This window comes from Fringilla coelebs, assembly GCF_963513975.1.
Source record: "Fringilla coelebs genome assembly, chromosome: 8".
Lineage (NCBI taxonomy): Eukaryota > Metazoa > Chordata > Aves > Passeriformes > Fringillidae > Fringilla > Fringilla coelebs.
Window position 1 is genome coordinate 1,860,789 of NC_140066.1, and position 18,713 is coordinate 1,879,501.

The following is an 18,713-nucleotide window of genomic DNA, read 5'->3' on the forward strand; positions in this document are numbered from 1 at the left end:
CAAATGCCTGTATAGCCTTAAAATTACTCTGGAGTAAAGTACAAGGCTTCTTTGAAAATTCCTAAACAAGATCTCAACACATCCAACCCTAAAATCTAAAAGATTACAAAGTGGTAGAGTGGTAAATACAAAAGTGAACAAATTCACCCATTTATTAATCCAGGATGGTAATTCAGAAGACATAATTCTGCCTTTACCGGCCAACAAACAAGCAAATGTAGTGTCATTCTTAAGTCTGGAGGGGAAAAAAGTGAATTCTCATTCAAATTCTCCCAACAGCAGAAGCCACAGAAGGATCCATAATTCCTGCCCTTTAATTTGCATCTCAGTTATTTCACATCTTTTCAAAAGGCATGGATAGTGGACAGAAAGGCTACAAGCAGTGATTAATGTACTGCACCTCTTAACTAAGCCCTCTCAGTAGTTAATGGTCAAAAATGTTCATTTGTTTTCTGGTTTGAACTTGTCTGACTTCCATCCATTGGCTCTTCTCATATTTCCGTGTACTGGAATAAAGATTTAGTTAAGTACCTCTATTCCTGACATTTCTAAGCCCTAACCTTTTCCAGATAACTTAAGGAGCTCAGTCATGCAGCTTTCTATCATCATGCTTGTTTTCTTGACAACAAATAATTCACCCTGAACTCCCTCCAATTTCCAGCATACTTTTAAAGGGTTTGCCACAAAATAAACCTGCCAGTTGATAAGTGATAATCTCTTTCAAAAACTTGTCTCCAGCTGCTGGAGTGGAGCACTTCAGTGAACAAATCTCATACTGTGCTGGTTTCTGCTGGGGTAGAGTTAAGGTTTTTTGCACAGCAGCTGTGCTGTGGCTTTGTGCTGGAAGCAGTGTTGGTAGCACAGGGACGCCTTGGGCATTGCTGAGCAGAGCTCACACAGACCCAAGGCCTCCTCTGGCCCTCACTGACCCCACCAGGGAGGGGCTGGGAGGGGACAGAGCCAGGACAGCTGAGCCCAAGGGAGCCAAGGGAGATCCCAGCCCAGGTGGGGCCACGCTCAGCACACACAGCTGGGGGGAGAAGAAGGAAGGAGGACATTCAGGGGGATGGAGTTTGTCCTCCCCAGTCACTGTCACCCAGGATAGGGCCCTGCTCTCCTGGGGATGGATGAACACCTGCCCAGCCATGGGCAGTGGGGAATCAGTTCCTTGTTCTGCTTTCCTTGTGTGCATGGCTTTTGCTTTATCTGTTGAAACTACTTTATCAACCCACAACTTCCCACTTTCACTCTTCTGATTCTCTCCCACCAAAGTGATCAAAGCTGAAGACTAAAAGTGCATTCAATCCATTTTAACAAAAAGATTTACCATTTGACTGAAGAAGCAAGTTTTCATTCAAAATTAAACCTTTCAAAATACAAATCTGACCTGTATAACCATGAAGGCAGCTGCAGTACTGATAACAAGGGACTGTGAACCAGAACAGGGAATGGCTCTGCTGCATCCTCTGCAAGCACTATTTCCCAAGAGCGAAGTAAATCACTGTGTGCCCCATAAATGTCTTTGATACAGCCCTTATCTCCTTCAGTGTCCAACACAACTTTTTAAAACATTTCTAAATATAACAAACATCAGAAAGAAATCCCAAAATGATTTTTTAAATGGATTAACCAAAATTCTTTCCCACAGATTCCGTCCTTTACAAACAATTTCCTTGAGAGCACACAATCAACATGAAACAAGCAAACCTTAAAGCAGAATACTTTACAACAGGATAGTGCTTTTGTGTGTGTGCACATACTGATGTCCTGTTGTCAACTATAAGATGACACATTGGTGGAGGCTTCTAGTCAAAAACTGAATGTCTTTGGATTACAGCCAGCACTGCTACAGGCATCCTAAAGGCACTCTTAGCACTAAGAACAGCAGCAACGGTGGCAATTTTTCAATTTGACAGGTGCTAAATACCACTGAACTTCACTGCAAGTCCATTTTTATTGCAGCTATTGCCCAACTCTCCTTAAATGACCTTACAGTAAGACAATTACAATAAACAGCCTTAAACCAGTGCCATTCCAGCTGAACACTATATGGACAACTTCCCTCCAACAGCAACAAAGACCGGCCTGAGAGAAAAGGAAGTGTGCACCTATCACAGCATCCCAAGAGCAGAGCTAGGATCTCCCACCTGAGAGAAAAGGAAGTGTGCACCTATCACAGCATCCCAAGAGCAGAGCTGGATCTCCCACCTGAGAGAAAAGGAAGTGTGCACCTACCACAGCATCCCAAGAGCAGAGCTGGGATCAATCACCAAGTCCCATCTTATCCCCAAGTGCTTTAACATTTTGTCCTCTCACTTCCCCTGCAAACATTCATATTGCAAAGGTAATATTTAGGTTGATACAAACCAATTTAAACTTTACTTAGCTTTTACTGGAAACATTCCATGAAGTCACAGAGCAAGTGGTATGTACTCATAGCATGCAGCTATTCTTTTTTGTCAAATTTCAGAGATGAGAAAGTATCAAGGAAATTAAAAGCTTGTTTTAATTCAAAGGAATTGCCAGACTATCTCCTGGACAAGAAAATCTATATTTCTCAGACACAGGCATCTCCTGGCACATTGCAAAATGGCAGCCTGGCTATAAACAGATATTCTCAACCCAAAGAAATTTCTCTAGTGGGTGCTGCCCAACCTTCACCCCAAACAAGTTTACCACTTGTATACTGCTGCCACTCATAGAAGTTTGGTCTATATTTATTAATCAGAGTCGATGTGGGACATTTTGAAGACCCTTTAAAAAGCCCAGCTTTGATTTGTCCTGTAAACCTTCCCACTGAAGAAGAGCATTGCTATACTGCACTTCATGGCTCATGTCTGAAGAAAAGGTACAGAAGCAGATAACTGCATTTCTTTCAAAAGCAACATTCATTGCTTTCAGTGTATAAACCCCTTATTTTACCACCAATAGAGTCACACTTTGACCATATACAAAACATTTGTCTCCAAACAGATGCAGTTACTCAGCATTTTGCCAGAGGGACTGTGAATATACCCCTCACCTAATACAAGTATATAAATTGTTATCAATTAAATGTGCTATCAATTAAACGTAATATCAATTAAACACTCCATAAATATGTCCCAAATTCACGACAGCTTCAGCCCCAAAGCAGGTCTGTGATTTTTGCACAGAAAATCAAGCATATCTTTTCATTAAAAGATTACTTTCTCTTTAAAGCAGGACAAAATTCAAAATATCTTCTACACTAAATACATTCGTACATACACTTTTCAAATCCCTCACTGCAGGTTCTCCAGCAAGTTCTACTGAAATGAAAATCTCAGTATCAACCAGCACGTAAAACACTCCTCCCCATAACCAGATAACTACTGCTCAGATAAACAATGCAAATTAACTAAGACACGGTAATCTAATCAATTACCTGACAGAAATAGCTGCAAGTGATCTGCCCCAAGCACATGAACTGTTTGGCAACACTGACACCAAGTGACAGAGTTCAGGAGAACACACACCACAACGACCCCGCATAGAAATGTTACAGCTTTTACCCTCAGGCTGTGGAAGAGGCAAAGCCTTATTTTATCATCAAGACAAGAAAATTAGTGACTACCCATAATGAGAGCTGATATTTTCACATCAACTATGTGTAAGTGTCAGAACATCCAGCATTAAACACGTGTTACCAATTCAACTTTGATCTTGCAAACACAAGTCAAAGAACACATGTACACGTTGAAGTTTGATGCATACTAACCTCACAAATTCATTTCTAAAGGAGAAAAAATTAATGGTTTGCATGCACAGAAAGTATTGGATTCCATTGACTGAGGTGATGGGGTTAATTTTTTCAAGTAAAAGATTGCAAATAGTACTGCTCTACACTTCCATTTAGACAATTACGTGTTAATGCAACTTTTAATGTCTGCTAAGTCTCACTTGCTTTGCCTGTGCTTCTCTCTGCTGAAAAACCAAAACCCAGCAGTCCAGCACCATATGCTTTAGCAAGACCTGCCCCAGCCCTGCTGCCTTACCTGATACAAAGCACAAAACCCAATGACAGAACAGTAACTCCATCAACACAGCAGTTTTACCACATACCCTGTTTATGCCCAGCATTCTGTCTTCTTACCAGCCTCCATGGTCTTACCTGCTGACGTCTGTATGCCAAGTAATCAAGGTTTTCCAGATCTTTTTGAAACTTTTGGTAGGTTTTCTGCAGATCAGACTTACTGGATACATTTTTTAGAGATTCAAATGTTCTTTGAAACTGTGAGGGAAAATAAAAAAACAAAGCCAACAAAAAATTATCATTTATACAGTTGCTGTGTTTCATTCTGTATTACAATTATTTTCTACTAAATACTAAGGCTATTGAGCTTTGTCACCTCTAACCTTCCACATATTCCTAGGGTTTTGTTTTGAAACCAGTCACAGAATTCAAAGCATTGTACATACACCCTCCTCAATGAAATGAAATCCTCTCACTTCACAGGTCGGAGCAGACACAAGCAATCAATCTCTAAAGGTGAGTTGCTTTTCTATGCCAAGTTCCAGGAACTAATAAATTGACACAGATTTAAATACTTTCTTTTCAACTAAGAAAAGTGTATGCAACTTTATACAGGCCATGAACTCATTCTATCAAGCATAACAGCAGAACTTGGAAATCACAGGGTGCTTCTTATCAAGTTAATTTACTTAAGAGTAATTTAATACCGGATAATCACCTCAGGCAACGTGCCCACATTCTGCATGAAAACTGTGACAACTCCAATTATGCTTCACTATAGACCTTACTTTTAAATTTAAAACTTCTTTCATGCATATGCTATTATTAAAAAGAGGACTGGTATTTTTCAGAGATGCACAACACCAGCCCAGCTGTAGGAACTGTTAAGACTTGTGTCAGAGGAGAACTGGAGATCCAGCTTCCTTGCTCCCTTCAGGAAACCATGAGCCTTCTCCTCTGACTTGCTGTTTTCCCAGCTGTAAACACCCTTTTTCACCTCATAAGCATGTGATGGCTGCAAAGCTGCAGGGAGCCCAGGAACACTTTGTTATCACTGTGATTACCATCAAGTCTATAAACATATATTTACACTGACATAATCAGGAAGAACTACACACTCGTAAATCCTTCCAAAATATTGACTGAGCCTCCTGCAATCCCAGGGCCCGTAGGTGAAGCTCCCCCGTGGTGCCAGTGCCCAGGGAATGAGGCAATGGACTGCTTTCCAGTCAGCTCTGGACAACCAAGCACTCCTGTAGTAACTACAGACCACATTTCTCTGCAGTTTTGCTTAAACTACAGCCACTGAATTGGAATAACAAACCACAGGAGCAGAAGGAAGAAAAAAAATCCAAACCTCCACTCATGTTCTGTCCCTCTTTAAGAAGCTGACAACATAACTGACAGCCCATGCTGATCATGGATGTGGAGTGCTCCAGAGCCCCTCATCCCTGAGCAGGTGACTCAGCTCAAGCCCAAGCTGTGGCTGATGCTGAACAGCCCCCAGGTACTTCTCCTTGGGGATAACAAGCAGCTGCAGTGGATTTCCACTGACAATTTACAACAACCTGCCTGCAACCTTCAGGCAAGTTAGCACGTCTTGTTTGCTGCTCTGCAGCCTTTATTTCAGTCTCACTGCTCTCAAAACCAAAAGGCAAGTTAAAGCAGTGTTTCCATCTATTTAATTTATCTTACTCTACCTCATTCAGCACTACTAGAGGTTAACTGGAGACTTCCTAGCTGCATTTAAATTGTTTGCTACCAAAATATAAAATAAAACCTTCTCACCCAAAGTATATGTTCCTGAATTCTGCACCGACATGGCTGACAGAAGACACATGCTAAGATAAAACTGCATTAGTCTCTGTTCCTTTCTGTTTGGCTTCATTATTTTCCAATTTTTGCATGATTTGTTGTTTTCAGATTTTATCTCTGCTCCAGAGCTGAGCTGAAAGCCTTGCATTTGCAATGTTTGCTTTCATCAATTCCCACTCCTGGCTAACCCCGTAGCTGGAAGCAACTTAATTGCAACATTTGCAAACACGACCTGAGTTCAGTTTAAGGTGACCAAAAAGCACTCCATTGTCCTTGCTTTTTTTCAAGTGTGTAAGAAACTGCTCATTATGTCTCTGGCAAGTTCATCGTGCACCTTCTGATTCAAACCATCACATATATCTCCAGAGCTTAGCCCAAAGCTGTTGCACCCTGATGTGGGATTGGATAACACAGGGGAAAGGTCTCCACTGATTCCCAAACTCACTAAATAAACATAAGGTACAGTCTTTTCTTGAGGGGCCTTCTTTTTTTAAGATAATTGTCAACATGTTAGACTACAATACAGGTGTAGAATCATCATCATCCTTTTAGGCATGTACTTAGTCCCACAGCTTCAATTCTTCATTAACAGGAGCTGTGCTAGCAAGATCACTCACTCCCTTATGTCCTGCAGCAACCTAAACATTAATAATACATTTGGCTCTCTGGAAAGAGATATAAGAAGCAGTATGAGAGCACGATCAAATCCAAATCAAATGTGTAACTATAAGGGCAACATGCTTCAATAAAATTGATGGGTAACTGCCAGAACATCCACATCTGTCTTTAGATCTAAGGGAGAAACACTTTTTAAAAATTTAACTCAAAAGTAAATAAAACATCAACCAAGCAATTTTAAGAAAACACAGATATGCTCTTTCCACTGTCATCAGCAGGAAATCAGAAAATTGTGCCTTGGACATACAAAGGTTATCAGCACATATGTTAAAAGTACACCTGGATCTTTCTGCATCATACTTCTATCAGTGTGAACAAGCATTTTGGGGTGAATGGTAAAAAAAACCTCTCTCATCTCACCTGTCTGGAGGTGAAAAGAAATATCAGAATTCCTGACTTTTTTTCCTCTTACCAATAACCAAATATAAAAAATCCTAAGAGATTCAAAGAAGCTCTTTTCTGCCTGTTATATTTTCAAAGTGCTTTGAACAGTTTCTGGAAACTAAGAAGTAGCATTCTTTTACTGCTTTTGCTCTCAGTGGCACTACTAGGCAGCTACCTGGACTCATTTTCCCTCCATGGTAAAATCTTATCTCTAGGATAAGACTTCGTACCTTAAAGAGCAAGACTTTATATTCATTAACATCACAGCATTCCTTTCACAGGAAAGCCCAAACCTACCAAATGCAGAACCAGAGCCCAGCATGCCAGCCCTGTAAAGCAGAGTGGATAACACAGCAGCCTCAGTGTCCTGAGCAGGCACCATCCAGACATGGCTGAATGAAGGCTCTGTGCTCATCTGATTGGAAACCAACACACAGCGAATGCTTCAACTAAGTGAAGCAACTCTCACTGACCCATTTTAGGTACCACAGAGCAACAAATGAACTCTGCAAGTGATGAGGATCACAAAGGGGGATGGGCCAGAAGAGCGCTACAACACTTCCTCGATGGAAGTATGATGTGCCTGATCAGGGTAAGGTAGATTCCAGCAGCCTCCTCTCAAACACTGACATGGTTCATCCAATTAGTAAGTGTGACTACAGGCATCAGGACAAAGTCCTGCGGTCTCACATCTTACACACTGCAAAGTCAAAGATGAGAGGAAAGCTCTGGCTGAAGTTTCTCCTGCAGTAAAGCGGATTAACAGCTGAGAATCCTCTGCTGTCTTTATGAGCTCCTGACGTAGCATTTTTGAGGGTTTTCTCCACTATCCTTCTACGTACATTCAGGAGCCTTGGAACTTTTGCTCTGCTGTCATATGTAACAAAAATGAGGCAATGAGATCAAAGAGGCTGAGACAGAGTGGCTGCACTCTTCAAAATGAAATCATATTAAACTAACTAATCATACTAAAATTTTGATACTGCTTAAGCCAAAATTTACTACGTTTCATCTTCAATACGAGCCATGAAAATTAATGGCTTACCAGCTAAACAGGAGGCCAGGACACAGAATTATGAGATTATAAACTTGCAGTGCAAAGTGCTTCATTGCTTATAATTCAGAAATGTGGAAAGTAACATCACTGAATACAGAGCACAAAGCCATATTGCTGGCAACCACCTTACAATCTCCACACAAACAGGAAGAGGGATGGGGGCAGCCCATCCTGCTTCTCCACTCTGTGCATGATGCTACTGCACACACCTGTAATGTCACTGGCCTGGGAGTCTGGCTTTATAAAGATGATGTGATCAAAGGGCCTGCTGCATTTCCTTGACGTAGTTTCCTTCTACACAGCTGGTTTAGATTTAGGGCCAGGGCTGCAAAAAGTTGCTCTGTTATTCACAAATTAGGAGAAATGGCTCTTTTCTGTTCGCCTAGAGCTGCACAATTTCAGGGTATCAATATTACCATCTTCCACTGCAAAGGGGAGTACAGTGGCACTGATTTCTCCACTGGTAAAATATTTCTCTTTATTTTCATATGGATTAATACAAATTGAATTAAGGACAAGAAGCAAATTTTACTTCCATTTTGACATAAGGAAGCTGTCCATTGAAAAAATATACCTTTCTGTTTTGAGAAAGTACTGGTTCTTTAAAAGACTAAATTATAACTAAATGTACTATTTAAATTGTCCAGAGATATGGTTGGAAAAAAGCCATTCACAACCCCTCTTAAATTCCAATTACTGAACACACATACTTATGAGAAAAAAGCTGCTCTTCTCCTATTTTGCTGTAATGGAATGGGCAATGTGCCTCCTTTGGAGAGGTTTACAGAAAGCAGCTCACAGCTTTTTCCATTCAGAAAATATCAGATGATTTTGCTGTCATTTTAAAAAGGTCTGAAGACATACACTCTGATGACAAAGCAGACACTGTTTGTTTTGCATGCATTTCCTCATTTCTGCCTCTCAAAGCACAAATGAGTTATAAAATACATTTCCCTAGATCAGAATGATCTCTGCATGCTTGAATTGTTGATCAGACAAGCCATTCTACATTATACTGACTTTGTTGCTATACTACCAATAAATAACCTGCCAGGAGACGATAACTTCCCAAGATTATTTTCCCAGCTTAGAATGTGCCTTCCCATATTAATACTCTAGAGAAGGAAATTTCAGAACATCACTTCTATGTTATTCTCCTATAAGCACAGCACTTCAGTGGTGAATGCCTGCTGCTGCAGGGGCCAAACAGTCACAGACACTCCCAAGGGAAGCCTTCAGTCATGCTCTTTCCCTGCCAGGTTCAGACAGAGTCTACTGCAGTGGGGAACTGGTCACTGACTGCAGCATGCAGGCATCTGCACAGTCCAAACAATTATTTCTGCTTTCCTAATATGCCACCTTCCAACTTCATCCCCAGACACAATATGGACTTCTCACACTCACCTGTACTTCTGATGACTTCAAGCATTGTACAACCTCTCTACAAACCACCTTTATGTTACAGATCTCCCCAAGCTTTATGTTTACAACTTAACATTCCAGACAGAGTTTAGCATCCCACAGCTTGACAATTATTTCGTTTTACAAGTTACAAAGGAGCAGTCAAGAGGCTCGTATACCAAGCACAGAAGTGGATCCAGATTCCTACTCACTCAAAAGGATGCTCACTTTGAAAGAGCCAGCTCCAAACGCAATTCTTTGGAAGCCGCTTTTCCTCTGTTATTTCCTGCACATCACAGAGTGCCACAGAATTTGCAGAGTGCGATGATGAGCCCTGTAGCCCTGATTCCAAACACTGCATCCTACGTACCACAGACAAACCTCTCACTAGTAGCAGGAATCTCTGTTTGATGAGAAAATAAACAGGAGTGTGAACCAAAGGAGAAGCCAAATCTTCTCTCAAAGACTCCTGTCACCTTCTTAATACTCCTTATGCTCCAGAAGTCTCCCTGCCACAGGAGTGACCCATGCCCAACTAAGGAAGGTGGCAAGAAGTTAGAATTGAATCTGGCTGCTGCTGTAAAAAACAAGGTTTCTATAAACACATCAGGAACAAATGGAGGGCTAAGGACAATCTCCATCCTTAACTGGACGCAGGGGGAAACAGAGTGAGAAACAAAGAGGAAAAGTCTGAAGTACTTCTCTGTCTCAGTCTTCAGCAGCAGGACCAGCTGTTTTCCAGGTACCCAAGCCCCTGAAGCCAAGCACAGGGATGGGGAGCAGAACAAATCCCCCCCAGTCCAAAATGAAATGTTTAGTGACCAGCTACAGCATCTAAGACTCGCACTAGTCCAAGTGCCAAAGTGATCTGCTGGACGGTAGGAAGGCTCCACACGGGGATCTGAATCAATTAAGCACAATTCTGGGAGCTGAATCAAGCCCCTACACCTGAAGCACAGGCCAGCCCAAAATGACTTTCCTCTTTCATTCTGTGTAACCCTACTGAGTTCTTGCTCAGAACATTTTTAATGCTGCTGAATACTCTGCAGGAAAGGGAGGAACAGACAGCACTACACTCACAGGGCCCAACTTCACAAGTTGCTTCTTATCTGTAGCCATTCTTTTTTTCCCCTGGCAGGAGTTTTAAATAACTGTAATCAAGCATTCTGTAAAGATCATGCTGTCTGAGGCCTTCATGAAAAATATGAAGACTTGCACAGTAAATCTACAAGCATGACATGAATAGGAAAAAGGCAGATAAAACATGTTGGCTCAGCATGATCTGAAACCGATTAGAGAAAGACAGACTGCCAATGCTCTTTGAATGAAATTCTCCAAACTTGTTACTTTCCTGCTGTTCTCTTCTGATCAATACATTTAAGCAATACCATTAGTCTGTTAATTCACTTAATTAAATCATATCGAGCATTACTAACCGTAATGGATGAGCTGCTAACACAGCTCTGAATCAGGGAGTGCAATACAGAAGACAGTCCTTTGTCTGACCACATTTTTCACAACTCACTTGTTTCTTTAGAGACTCCAAACTCTTTAAGCATGGAAACTCAGACAGAGATAGGCATTTATTTAAACTGTTCCCTGTTTAAAAAAATAAATTATTTAAGGAAAGAAAACCTCTCTTTTTGATGTGATATACTTTATTTTTGCAGTGAACTCTGAAAGGATCTTCCTGTTTGCACTGCACCCTCAGAGCCTTATAGGATTGGAATTCCACAAATGGCCAGAAGTGTTCTGTGCCAGAATGTGACCAGTCACTGAGGGTCTGTACTGGCATCTAGTAAGCATTATTTACACACACATTTATTCACTTTTTGCTCAGTGACGATCTGATAGAATTCATTAAACAGCCAAAATTCTCTCCATTTTATTAGCAAAACTTCTAAAAAGCTGATTTCCTGTTCACAAAGCTGTGTTTCTGAACATTCAATTTTAAATTCCTCCCAGGATTACCAAATCCTTTCAAACTTACCTGTTATTTCTGGTTTTGGAAAATCACATTTCAGTATTTTTGTGATGAAAAATACTCTGTATTTTCAGAATTACAAACTGTTAAATATGAAGACTTTCTTACACAGAATTCAAAAACAGTCCTAAGTCTAAGCAGAATGTACAGAAAACAATATTGTTAGAGACTACAGAAACTGGAAGGAGACAGCTGAGGTTCATCCTTTTTTCCTAGATATACATCAACAGGCAGATGTGACAGGTAACACTAGATGAGGCTTTCTACGACAGCCAGTCACATTGTCTTTGTTTTCTTTCTATTTTTATTCCCAGGTTACTGAGGAAATTCAAGTTTAATGATCCAGAGTGTATTCTGTCAGTACAAAACCCTATAGTTGTAAACATCAGCGTTGGAATTCACTAATTTTAGTGAGTGACCAAGACTAAAAACTTTCAGCACTCTTTGATAAATGGGTTTGAAAAATATTAGACACTTGAATAGGTAATCCCCCATTAAATACTTTCACATTGAACAAGATCTCACTAACACTGTACAGAGTTCTTTCATGATGCTGAACCAACTTCTTTCATTTTATACATGCAAATAAAGAAAAGGTCCTTGATTAGAATTTTCATAATTTTTATGTCTTTTATTCTACTATGACTCTTTTTTTAATTTTTCAAATCAATTTTGTCTACCCCATAAAAATTACAGTGCTCAGGGACACAGAAATAAAGAGCAATGAAATTTCCCATCTCTTAAATGATAACAGCTGTAACACCCATGTCTGAAGAACAGGGTAATATGGTAGAAGTATTAAGATTTTAGAACAAGTGCAAAGAAAAACAGCTAAAGACTTTTAAGGAGCTGATTTTCAAGGCATATGAACTTGAAAAACCCAAGAATATTACAGCTGATACAGCAAAGACAAGGTCTACTTTGACACTGTGTGAATACAATGTCTTTTTGTGGGAGCAAGTCCATGTTGAAGAAAAACTGAATTCCTAAGGGAGTTCTAAAGTATAATGATTACAGTTAAACACTTAGAATAGAGCCATGTTGAAATTCATTAAAATATTTAATTGCCTTTAAATCTGGCTCAGTTAGCTGCGACCAAAAGTTGTTAGAAACTGAGGGATGTTCAATAGCATATGTTGAAATTACATTAAGTCAATTTTCTAATTAGATGTCAACATAAAAGACACCATTACAGCTAATACCACTGTAGGCAAGTTCAACAGCCAGAGCAGAGACTAAATAGATATGCAAAATGGAACACCCTCTAACAACTAGGGTGAATCTTTTTGCAATGGCTTTACTGAGAGTGTTTTACCACCCTAATTTATTCTAAGGGTTCATTTACAAATTCAGTTCTCCCTCCTATTAAGAGGAAATATGGAAGAAGATGACAATTTAATGGCCCTCTGCAGTGCTGGAGTTGTTCCTGAATGATACTCTGCATTCTTTCACCGTTTTCAGTTACTTTTTGTTTTCATTTTCAGATGGAAAACATGAAGTCAATTAGACAGCCATTTAGAAATACTGAAACTCTAGTAAGAAAAACCATCTAATTTTAGCTCTCTCATGTAAAACATACTCAAATACATTTCAGAAGAGAGCATCTGGGATTATGAAAATAAACATTAAAAATGTAATAGATTACCATGAAAAATATCATAATTTAAGAACATTTTCCATAAACAGTGCAAAAGACACAGGCCATTCCTATTACAGCTGATAAATTTAAACATACAGAACAACACAGAAGCTTCTGCAAGTCAGTGTTAATTTAGCCTGTGGTGCATCTCCAGCAGTTGTCAGAGGCAGATTTTTCAAGCCCAGTATTGAAAGCCACACAACATTGTTTTACTATCAAACACTTTTCTTAGTCTGATTTGGAGCCAAATTTTCATTCTCTCATCTTCACCAAACTGAACTTGCTTCAGCATGGTCCTCTAAGTCACTGTGTTCTCTCGTGGCATGAGGCATTATGAGAGGTGGCACTGATTATTCACCTCTGCCCTGAAATACTAGGAAGTCAACAGAAATTTGTGGTTTTATCAGTCTCTTATAAATCACTGAAAGTATCAGTGGAAAAAAAGGAACCAAAAGTAGATCACATATGCTGAGCTGCAAGTAGATGAGTTTTTCTGGTCCATTCACAAATCTCATCTAAAATCTACACTTGCCCCAGCTGCCCAGGTGTTCCATGCATGAGACCTACAAGGCTCAAGTAGAGAAAGAGTTTTCCAGGCCCTGAGCAGACACAGCTGTGGCTAACAGGAGCCTGAGGAGAGCAGAGCATTACTCACCACACTCAGGTGCTGCAGCAGATAGGCCACGTCCACCATGTCGGCCAGAATAAGGAGCCTGGTGACAGCGGCCAGCAGGGAGCGAGCGGCTGGGACAACAGCCTGCCTCCGGGGCAGGGAGCAGGGATCGCTGGTGAACGCCTCTGCTGACACCTGCAGGGCCTGACCTGCGAAACGAGACACATTTCCTTAGGCTGCATCACAACACCCAGAGGAAAGGAAGTCGCTGAAGTTCTGTCAGTTATTTGGCAAGTCACAAGTATAGCCAATAAATCTGGTATCTCTTTCTTGCCCTAACGCCTTGAAATGAAGGTCAATGGTTACAGATCATGCAGGTTAATGTTCCATATCTTCCATTCTCTTTCCCTTCCTCTTCTACAGCATCATTAAATTCTGAAATAATTCCCTTGGCCTTCACACTATTACTCTTAACTGTACACAACAAAGCTTTGGTAAACTTTTCTAGTCGCTACTTGTTATATTACTGGGTACGTTGGTGTCCTTGCTATTTCTGGTCACAGAAGGGAATCAAATATTGCTCTTCTCATTACAAATATAAGTTAATGGAATGAAAACCTCATACACTCAAACATCTGACTGACATAAAGGGAAATCTGTGCCATGGAGCTAGCGACTGCCAGCAGACAACAATATACTGCTCTCCAATGTGAAGTCTGGTAAATGAAATTCAACGATACGGACCACAGTGATAAACATCATAAATTCCTGAAGGGAGGTGAAAAGGAGATGGAGCCAGACTGCTCACAGTAGTGCCCAGCAACAGGGAGAGAAGCAATGGGCACAAAATGAGACACAAGAAATTCCATGTAAGCATCAGAAAATATTTTTTCTCTGCAAGAATGACTCAGCAGTGGCACAGGCCAACCGGGAAGGCTGGGGAGTCTCCATCCTGGGAGATGTTAAAAACCTGACTGGACATGGTCCTGGGCAGACTGCTGGCCCTGCCTGACCTGGGGCATTGGACCAGACGACCCTCAGAGGTCCCTTCCACCCCTCAACATTTTGAAATTCTGTGAGCAAACACAAGTCAGAAGGGTCTGAATAAGACCAAGCCCTTAGAAATGAGCATGACATAAGCTGGGATGGCCAGATGAACACATAAAATCATAACCCTAAAATAGAGCCATGAGATGCAGGCTAGACAGATAGGAGCTACAAGAACAAACAGCAGAAAATGACAGCTCCACCAACAACACAGTGTTGAAACTTTCTTAAATTGCAGTAGACAGCATGACAATCTGATGCCATTTAATCTATTTTTATTTTAATTCCCATCAACTGGATATTCTTCCATAATTATATTTGTCACAAACAATAAAACACAAAAAATGTCCATTTAGTGGCACAAATAGGAATTCAGACAGACAGCAGCACTCAAAGTATTTCAATTCTTTTAGACAACCAAACAAAAAGCAATTCAAAGAACCAAAGCCAGGATCTATCATAACTGCACAATTACTGTCAGGCAGATATTTCCAAAACTGTTCAACACACCCAGATAAGATGACTCCCAAAGTAAATGTTGCTCTACCATCAACAGATCAGCTACTGACAGCTACTGCTGTGGCAAATGACTTTTACTTATACGTGCCTACAAAAATCTGCTCAGGCACAGGGAAATCTAAAAAACACTGTTCAGCCACAGGTAATTTTTTAAATACTTAGAGGATTCACACACTTTATCCAGCACCAAAAATATCCAAAGACTTGCAGGAAGATTCCTTTAAAAACAAGCGAACTGTGAGCCTGTTGGCAATTAGCTGACAGCTCATGCCAGTCTGTGTCTGTACAGACACTGCAACAACGCCACCAACTGCAGGCAGCAAGCACCCTCAGAGACACACAACAGCCAAGTGCTCTTCACTGGCTTAGGAAAGATCAACAAAATTATGCCTTCTTCTTTTATTGATATGAATAGATTTTCGTTCTCTTTTTGAAATCTCATTCAAGTATCCCATTTTCCTCCCTTCTATTTGTATTTACAACTGGCTTTCTCATCCCATTTTTTACTTTTAACTGCAGCAGTGTGAAATGCACATGGAATGCAGTGAATTTTATGCCATTCTTGTGTCCTCCCACAAGGAGGTACTATTGCCAAGAAAGTCCTGTCACCCACTCCTGAACTGCACTGTTAGAGGCTGATGGCTTTACAGTTCCAGAGAAACACAGCTGACAATAGGAGCCCATTTACTAAGGGGGAAAAGGACATACCAAAGTTAGTAGAAAGAATTTCCAACATTTCAGTCTCAAACTGGAGAGAAAAGAACTACAAACAAACAAGAAAAAGCCCACAATGGTTTATAATACAGAATCCTAGAATCTTTGGGTTGGAAGGGACCGAAAAGATTATCCAGTTCCAATCCCCCTGCCATGGGCAGGGACACCTTCCACTAGCCCAGGTTACTGCAAGCCCCATCCAACCTGGCCTGGGACACCTCCAGGGATGGGGCAGCCACAGCTCCTCTGGGCACCCTGTGCCAGTGCCTCAGCATTTTCATGGTGAAGAATTTCTTCCTAGCATCTAATCTAAAACACCCTCTGTCAATTTAAAGCCTTTCCCACTTGTAGAAAGTCCCTCTTCAGACCTCTTGTACGTCCCTCCTGGGTTCTGAGAGGCTCCAACAATGTCTCCCCGGAGCCTTCTCCTCGGCCTGAACAAGCCCAGCTCTCTCAGCCTGCCTTAACAGGAGAGGTGCTCGATTCTGCTGAGCATCTTCGCAGCCTCCTCTGGACTGGTTCCCAAAGGTCCATGTCCTTCTTATGCTGAGGGCCCCAGAGCTGAACACAGCATTCCACATGGAGTCTCACCAGGAACAGAACACTTACTGGCTCTTACTGACACTAGTACATGCAGCCTCAAATTCTGCAGGCATCAGCTAACACATTAAGCAGAATAAATACCAGAGAAGCTTGGGAGTCAAGGTCACATCACAGCACAGAACAACCTACCCTTTCTAAAAACAAGATTAAACAATACAAGTCACCAGGACAATCACCTGTTCTGTTCCTACAAATACCATCTCCATCTGCTACAGCAAATAAAAGGATTCTGCTTCAGCCAGCCAGCTGAAGTGACACTATCAGTGCCAGGGCACAGCAGATCGATACCTCCTGCATGTTCCCAATATTCAACACTGTGATAACTCATATTCTCACAATACCTTTCTGGAGCTGTAACAGGACATTTCTCTCCCGCCACACAGTCTCTTATCCCACTCAGATACCACTAGATTCTGTTGCATAGCAACTATTTCACCACTGCCTATCAGGAAGTTCCACTTCCACATCTCATCCATTTCTTCCTATCATGTAATCAGAGCCACCACACATCCCCATCATGCCTTACACCCACCTCTTCATTCTCCCTTTCCCACTCAGGGGCACCTGATCCAGTGATGCTGATGTCAAAAGCTATTCTGCAGGGGATCCGTTCTGGGTTTGATGAAATGAGTGTACAGCACAGATAATTTTAAGCCATTTAAGTTCTGCCTCCCAGAACAGAAGTCCCTTAGATGCAGAATACAGAGACGTACCTCTTCATGTAGAAGGAGAAAGTTTACTTTTAAGATGAGAGGAGGGACAAACAAGAACATAGTATAATACAAAAGATCCCTATACCCTTCCTTCAGTAAATGCCCTTCTAAGTAAGCACCCATTTCTTGCCAGTGAATGGGAGTGTTTTCCAGGCCATCAAACTCTTGCCTCCCCTGTTTAGTGTCAAAAGACATTAAATATGGCCGTTCAAAACATCAAAGAGTAACTTAAGGCTCAAAATGTAACTCCAGCAAGTAACTTCCTTTCAATTCACTGCTCTGCGCGATGACAGGTTTATCTGGGAACGCACTTGAGCATGATAACAGCTAAACACAAGAAACACTGACACTGCAATAGATAGAAACAAGGCAGGCAACAACTGTTGTGTTTCTGACTATATATAGTCAGTCAGCAATGGCAGTAAATAGCAAACATTTCAGTTATGCCCATGCAACTGTTTGAGAACTGTAAGCCATCACACCTTCACGGAAATGCAAAAACTCATCATCCTAAGGATAACGTGAGACTTCAATTCAGACTTCTACAGCAACATTTCACCACATGAACATCACTGCTTGCCTTAAAACTGATTAAATCTCAGAATCAGGACATGAATTTGAGACTGATATTTAGTGTCAGAAGCATTCAGGGTTGAACAATGCTCCTTACACTCTTTTTGCATAGGGCTCAGGTATTCCACAGAACATTGAATTAGAAGACAATCTTTTGAAATGTTGCATGCACATGAAATCTCCCAGTGAGAGTTTTTCAATGCACTTACTTTGGGGTTTATTACACTATTTTAGAATAAAACTGTGGACATAAGTAGCCTCTAACAAAGCTTCACTGAATCAGATCAACAGGAAATTGTGGCAGTACTTCAGCTACCAGGCCAGTGGATTTCTGGATGATACATACAGTCCACCACCCACGAACCTTCCTGCTGACCCATTTAGCAGAGTGCCAGAAGATGTTATCAAGATGCGAGCAGGCCTTGAAAAGTTTGTTGAGAGAAAACAAAGAAAAATGCAGAGAACATTTATTTAAATTACTGGCTCCAAGCCTATAAATCTTTGATAAAACTTTGCAGATGTCAAAGGAAGCAGACACTGTATTTATCCAGTCATCCATAATAGTAACACCTTCTTTCAGAAGTTTTACTATAGAATTCCGAATTTGAGACTCCAAAATCTCATCTACTGACAGTGCCAAGAGCAACCTGTAGTCAGTGAAACCATATCCAAGACACCATGATTTCTGAAGGCCATGAATTACACACAGATGAATTAGATACACCAAACATTACCCCCACTCTTCATTTTTATCCCATTCATTTGCTCCTTTATTCTCCAAAGCATTACTGTAAATAGGAATATCAGAAGCAGATTGAAAAAAGTCCATCACTCCTTTAAAAGGAGCCCCAAATTAATGAGCTCCAAAAGTAATGAAGGAGTTTTCACACTGGCAATTGACATTCAAAAGGAGTAAGTGCTTCATGCTCATGATGCATCCCCAACTGAACAAGTTCAGCAAGTGACACAAGGTAAAACA

At 40.9% G+C, this 18,713-nt stretch overlaps 1 protein-coding gene across 6 annotated transcripts in view; it reads right to left on the bottom strand.

Annotated features, from left to right (window-relative positions):
- CTNNA3 (catenin alpha 3) overlaps positions 1-18,713 on the bottom strand; it is a 418,277-nt gene that overhangs the window by 383,580 nt on the left and 15,984 nt on the right. For all 6 annotated transcript variants that reach the window (XR_014616365.1, XR_014616366.1, XM_084210853.1 and 3 more), the window contains exons 4-5: positions 13,608-13,774; positions 4,133-4,252 (exon numbers count right to left, since the gene is read on the bottom strand). Coding sequence is in view for 4 of the 6 variants with exons in the window: in XM_084210853.1 (XP_084066979.1) it covers positions 4,133-4,252; positions 13,608-13,774 (287 nt within the window). In the remaining 2 variants the exon portion in view is untranslated. The remainder of the gene's footprint in view (positions 1-4,132; positions 4,253-13,607; positions 13,775-18,713) is intronic.